The 7113-nt window shown below is 32.4% G+C and overlaps 1 protein-coding gene across 1 annotated transcript; it reads left to right on the top strand.

Moving 5' to 3' along the window:
- The first annotated feature begins 4712 nt into the window (after positions 1-4712).
- Positions 4713-5858, top strand: LOC126700907 (aspartic proteinase CDR1-like). The gene has a single exon (XM_050399072.1). The coding sequence runs from the start codon at positions 4713-4715 to the stop codon at positions 5856-5858; it is 1146 nt and encodes a 381-aa protein (XP_050255029.1).
- Positions 5859-7113: the final 1255 nt, after the last annotated feature.

The raw sequence follows: 7113 nt of genomic DNA, 5'->3' as shown, positions 1-7113 counted from the left end.
ACCCAAAAAATAGACTCCAATTCCCACGTTTAGACCTAAGAAAAGAAAAAGAGGAAAAAAATAAAAATAAAAACCCAATCCCTAATTTAACTCCAATACCCCAAACTAAAGCATTCTTACCCAGATACCTTAATCAAAATCAAATTTAATCCAAACACCTAAATCGATATCAATCCGACCAAAATAATCAAATCTAAATAATAATTAATCCATAAATATTAACAATGAAAAAAAAAATTACCTGTGGAATTACAGGAGTCTGATGGTGGTGGAAGATCAGACTTTTGCGGGCATACGGCTTAGTGAACTCCCTCTCTCTATCCTAGTCTTTTTTCTTTTGATTTGTACTGAAACGATTATCCCTCTTACGAACTCTATCTCACGATTTGGGTTTGCGTATTAGAGAGTGGTAGCGTGAAGAAAAACAGATGATGGTGGCAGATTTACTCTCTCCCCAGTCCCCACTCCCCACTCCGTGCCTTTTACCGTTCTGCCTAGGCTTTTGATTTCATCGCCTCTCTCTTTCTCTGCTTCTTTCTCCGTGTACTCATCGCCTCTCTCTGTCTTTATCGTGGTGTACATTTAAGTTTAACCGGTTAAATTTTTTTTTTTTTTTTTTTTTTTTTTTTTTTTTTACTTATAATGAGAGGCTTTTAGATGGTGTTGTTGCGTTACCAACCAATATAATGTATCACTTTTTTAAGCCATACGTGTCCGAATTTTAGATAGCCTTTTTTTCTAACGTGGCAGCACCTCCTTAAAGGTTTCTGCTATTATATATAGTATTAGATTATCACACCAATTAATTATTTGATGTATATTATATCAACTCATTTGTATTATAGTGATACTAATTTATTGAACCATGTAATAAATTAATTTTTATTTGTACAAATTTAGACTTTAAAGTTAAAAAATGAATCCACTTAAAATTTTCGCCTAAAGCCCCCAAAATTGTTGAGCCGACCCTGATGGATGGCCTAATATGCCTAAATGCACATGAGAGGGGGAAAAAATGACTGGTGGAAACTAAACCAAGAGGCACAAAACATGAGGTTGACTTAAGGTCTATTTGGATAGAAATTATTTTGCTGAAATTGAAAATTGAAAACTGAAAATACTGTAGCAAAATAATTTTTAAATATGTGAATAGTACCATGGGATCCATTTTTAATAAAAAAGTTGTTGAAAAGTGAAGTTTGTGAGACCCGTGAACAGTGCACGGGTGCACTGTTCACTGCTAAAAAGTCAAAACATGCGGCTGAGAAAAGAAAAACAAAAAAAAAAAGAGGAAAGAAACGCAAACGTGGATTCACAAACGCGGATCCAAACAGATACTTAATCTAATGTATAAGTGAGACATTTTGTCTAACATATTGTGTACATTACAAGGAGTTAATTTTATACCGGAGAGTAGGGAGCTATATATTTTGAAACCAATCAGCATCGGTGTTCCCATAGTAATACTATAACTAAATGTTTTGCAAAATGCTAAAGAAACTATAACTATCCTAATAGTAATACCAACGTTTTTTTTTAACCTTATCTTATTCTCATTCACTTAGATTTCTCTTAACCTTTTTAGTTTTTACATTTTCTCTTTTTTTTTTCCCCCTTCTTTTAAACTTCTTTACATGTTCCCACTTTAAAGCTTGTCTCATATTGTTGTGTTTGTGTCATCACGTGCAACCACTATTGAAAAAACAAAGAAATAGAGAGAAGCGGCCACACAGAGAGAAACAAATCTAAGACTGAGAAGAAACGAAGAAATAGAAGACAGAAAAGCAGACACAGAAAAAGAAGCAAACGCGAAGCAGAGAAAACACAAAAGAATAAGAAGAGAAGAGACCGAGATAGGAGAATACTTCTTCCAATAGATCATCATCTATTATTAGATATAGGTCAGTAGTTTTTTGCCAACTGCGGACGCTGGATTGGTATTGCTTCTACAACTTGAGGGATTGGAGGAGGCTGTGCATTTAGAGTGAGTGAGGTTAGACCAGGTTTGAGAGATAGAGTAGAGATATTTAGAAATTAGAAGGACCTTTTTTTTTTTTTTTTTTTTTACAGAAACTGACAGGACTTTGTATTAATCAAATGAAAAAGGAAATGGATTACAAGTTACAACTGATCTAAAACAAAAGTATTGAGGAAGAAAACTACCAAACCAAATAACAATATCAGCTATTTCTTTAGCTTTGCACGCGAGCTAGGAGATGAGGAGCTGTGGCTTGGGTATCTTGAATAGGATTTCCAAAAGGAGCTGTCATCATTGTTATAGAATCTCCTTCAAAGAAACAATTCATATAACCCATGTTTTTGGCAAAAGGAGCTGCTCTTCTAGTAGCTAAAGCTTCCAATTCCATTACTGATGCAGGCAATGGTACCCGATGGGATAAAGGCATAAAGCAACTATTACCTGATCTTAACTATTTCTAACAATGACACCTCAGATTGTTAAAGGCTTTTCTATCAAATTTTGTTAAATATTACGGTTGATTGTCTAAAATTTAAAATTTTTTTCTTTAAATATTCTAAATTATAAAAATCTAATTAATGATTAAAAATATTTTCTAGAATTTTTTTATTAAAAAAAAATTAGTGGAAGTTGATAAAACCTTAATTAAATAAACTTGAAACTTAAAAAAATAAAAAATAAAAATTATGGAGAAACTTAGACAGTGCATTTTGCATTTTTAGCCGCACAAAAAAAAAAGCAAAAATACAAATTGTACCCTTAAATGGGAAATAATGCTTCTTACATTCTCAGGTGAAGGTTTCTTTAAAGGATCATAATCAATTTTGATATTGTGGGTGTTGTGTACAAGGTGGGTGGGGAGGAATCCTCAATCTTTTTCTTGCATTTTGTGTCGTTTTAGAGGGTTTTTAGTGTGTCTTTGGGTATGTAATTTTTCCGTTGTGAAAAATCTATAACCATACCATTCAATTGTTTTGTTTGGTGGGTTAATTTTGAAACTATCTTAAAGTACTGAACTGAATATCTTGATAAAAATCAACCTCATTTATCAGTTACTAAGAACCTACCCTTCTATTCCAAGGTGTGTTACCAAAGACAAATCCTTTTATGAATGGGTTTATTAAATAATTAAAATTCATTGCGTATTCTGTTCTATGTATTACTTCTGTAAATGAGTCCAAGCACTTATAACATGTTCTTTTAAAAGTAATTATTAATTTTAATTACTTAGCTTATCAGTATGAATAATTTCCCCTTTGTTTCCTTTTCAGTGTCATCTTTTGTTAGGATTGATTTCTTAGATCATTAAAGTAAAAATTATATGCATAATTTAGTTTTTCCAAATGAAGAAGTCTAAATTTGTAATGTTATATGGACAGAAAAGTGAACTATGGTTATCCCTCACGACTCATACCTCACTAACTTAGTCGTTCTGCCTTCCTCACAAGTAGCAAGTGCCTTTGATTAGTCTCTTATTTATGTGTTTTTATAATTTTTTTTTATATTTATTTATTTTGATGGAATAGATTTTGGAATTTGCCGTGTATGATCAGACTGTTTTGGTTAAATTTTTTAAGGGCATGGTCTAATTGGTTGAATGATTGGGCTAGATTTTCTTTAGCTTTTCTCTTGGTGATTTGGTGGTTGGGCCAATCTTTTTTGGGCTTGTTATAATTTTTTTTTTTCGAGATTTTATTTTAGTAATTTTTTTTATGGACATTTTGCTTTTGTTTTAGATGATCTGGGATGTGGTTAGGGGGGCCAAGCGTAACTTTATTGCGCAAACTTGCTAAAATTAATTACCTATTATATATTAGTATTTATTTTTTCATATTTTTTAGGGAGGGGGCACGGGGAGGGGAAGGGAAACACCCCTAAGATCAAAGAATGGCTTTGTCCTTGACTCTAAACTCCTGTCCCATATCAGAGTAGAGAGGCACAATATTTTTCCCTCTAATATAATGAGATTAAGAAATAAACTTTTTAGATTTAAGTGAAGTTGAGCAACAAATATGACTCATTAAGCCTTATATGTACTTTTCCTATTCAATTATTATTGTTTAGCACCAAAGAAATCTTATTTATTTATTTTCCTCTCTGTGGTAGCTAGAGTAATTGGATGAGCATTAAGGAAACGGTCACAGAAGCTTTGGTAAAAGTTTAAATTCATATCATGCCTTGGGAACGCCTTTAGGCTAAGTTGCATCCTATCATTTAGAAAATCTTGCATTCATCCTAAAAGAAAAGCAGTTCCTTTTAAATCGCAAAGCCAAGCAAAAAAATAATTCCTATTTTCATTAAAAAAAAAAAAAAAAAGTGCATTTGCCATGCAAAACCAAGGGGCCTACATAACCAAATTTATTCTTAAATAAGGTTTTTTGTTTGGAAAAATTAAATAAGGATTGATGACATATTCTTCAATGAAACAAGAGATTTGTTATGATATATTGGTATTACTGCATTTGTTACAACCTCTGTTTTAAATATTGTTAAAAAAAAAATAAAAAAAGCAAAGTCTGGTGCTAATTAAAATTTCTAGTTTATAGTAGTATATTTGATGCCATTCACGAACAGAGAATTCTCTTCTTTTTGTTTTTTTGTTAGGTTAACTTAATAAGTAATCGTTAGGCCAGACATAGAAAGTTCGGTTTAGTCATGTATATAAAAGCCTTTAGTATAGCCAGTACTGTTTCATCTCTCTGAATTCAATGGCAAGCGGTGTCATATTTCATCCATGCTTCCTTCTCTCATATTATCTTATAGGCCTTTTGGTTACAGTAATGTCCCCCAAGCACAATTAATACCATACCAAGGTCAGCATCTCATGAAGGCCTCAATTGGCACTCCACCAGTAGACATCTATGGCGTTGCCGATACAGCTAGTAACCTTGTGTGGACACCATGTGTACCTTGTAATGATTACTGCTTCAAACAGATTCATCCCCTGTTTGATCCTAAAAAGTCCTCCACATATAGTGAAATTTATTGTCATTCAGAAAAATGTCAAGTATGGGACGAAGGCCATTGTTCTCCTCAAAATAGTTGCATTTACAGCAGTGGATATGTAAGTGGTTTATCCCAAGGTGTTCTGGCCAAAGAAAAAGCCACCATCACTTCTACCTCTGGGCAAGCGGTTTCTTTTGACATTGCTTTAGGATGTGGACACAACAATACCCTCCATTCCGATGTCCAAGCAACTATTGGGTTAGGATCAGGGCCTTTGTCCTTTGTTTCACAAATTGGTAGCAAGAGATTTTCTTATTGCTTGTTGCCATTTGGTACTGAATCAACTGATCCTAGTATTACAAGCAAGATAAGTTTTGGCAATGGCAGTGAAGTTGTGGGTGATGGTGTGGTTTCAACACCAATTGTAGATCGAGAATCTAGACATGAATATTATGTGACACTAGAAGGAATTAGTGTTGGAGACACATATGTGCCCTTTAACTCTTCAGGTAAGGTTTCTAAGGGCAACATGTTAATCGATTCAGGATCACCAGCATTGTCTTTGCCACCAGATTTTTACGATCGCTTAGAGGTGGAAGTGAAGAAGCAGATTTCAATTGATCCCATTAAGAATGACACTTTATTGGGGACACGGCTTTGCTATAGAACTGAAATTACTAATGAAAATGGACCAATATTGACTGTCCATTTTGAAGGTGCAGATGTGGAGTTGAAACCTATACAAACTTTCAATCGACCGATTAAAAGATATGAATATTATTGCTTTGGAATTACAAATATTGGAAGTACATATAATGGATTTTCGGATGGCACAGGAGTATATGGCAACTATGTTCAAGCAAATTTTTTGATTGGGTATGACTTGGAAACAAGGATGGTCTCCTTCAAGCCGACTGATTGCACCAAACTGTAGAGTTTGCGGCCACTTTCATGTAACCTATACGATCAATATACTCCTACCAACTTATACTTTATAAAATATAGCTTAATTATCTTCTTCTTTTTTTTAATTAAAAAAAAAAAAGGTTTTATTTTCATTGCAATTTATTCATATTTCCAACAATTTAAAGAAATGTTTTTACTTTTACAGTTTGTCTTTCGCAACTGCTAAAAAAGTGTAGAAATTTCTTTAGTTGCGCCCACACGTCTCTCTTCATGATCATTTTTTGATGAAGGGAAGGAATGCATCTAGGAATATACCAGACCAGTTTAGTGACCACTGAAAAGGGAAGGGGGATCTCTTTCACAAATAAATCGCTTCTTTTATTTATTTATTTTTTTAGAAACTGTCAAGACTTTGTATTAATCAAATGAATAATAAAACAAAATACAAGGAACACTAACTGATCTGAAACAGAAACATCAGGAAGAAATACTATCCAACCAAATAACAATATCTGCTATTTCTTTAGCTTTGCAAGCTTGGAGACGAGCTATGGTGTTAACCTTTCCGCGGATAAGAGAAAGCTTGTATCGTTGGAAAGATGCGTCTTAAGCTTGGGTATCATGAATAAGATTTCCAAAAGGAGCTAGCAAATATATATTATTCTAGACAGCTATCATCACTCATGTCTATAGATGGAAATAGGACTTGGGGTTTAGGGGGATGAAGTATAAACAAACAAAAACCAAAAATAAAAATCTATTTTTTTTTTTATCATAGATTTAATAATTAAAAATATATTTATATTTTTACAGAAAAATTAATACCGTTCTTTTCTTTTAGTAATAAATCATTATTTTTATTTGAGGTGGTAAAAATTAATAAATCATTTCTTTTATTTAGTATATATATAGAATAAAAATTCAAACTGATTTTAATATCTCCACAAAAGAAAATAAATAAATAAAGAGAAAAATGTGCTCATAGAAGTAGACAAAAAATTTGTTTTGACGGGGGGAAATGGACCAAAGGTCAATTGGTTTCATTAAAAAAAAATATTAACTTCTTGTGAACATTTTAAAAGTGGCACTCTTTTTTTTGGAATAGATTGACAAAATTTGCATTAATTGCTATCTTAATGGGTGCAATATGCACTTGTTAAAAGAAAAAGTCGACCGATAAAATTAAAGTTGTATTTAACTATTTATCATCTTATTTTATATTTAATAATCATCTAAAAGATACTAATTATTGTTGTTAAAAATAGAAATATGCACACAACACT

The sequence above is a fragment of the Quercus robur genome, chromosome 9 (genome assembly GCF_932294415.1).
Source record: "Quercus robur chromosome 9, dhQueRobu3.1, whole genome shotgun sequence".
NCBI classification, from domain to species: Eukaryota; Viridiplantae; Streptophyta; class Magnoliopsida; order Fagales; family Fagaceae; genus Quercus; species Quercus robur.
This window is presented reverse-complemented; position numbering and strand designations above follow the sequence as displayed.

Coding starts and splice junctions, on each gene's coding strand:
- LOC126700907 (XM_050399072.1), top strand. CDS start 4,713: ATGCTTCCTTCTCTCATATTATCTTATAGGCCTTTTGGTTACAGTAAT.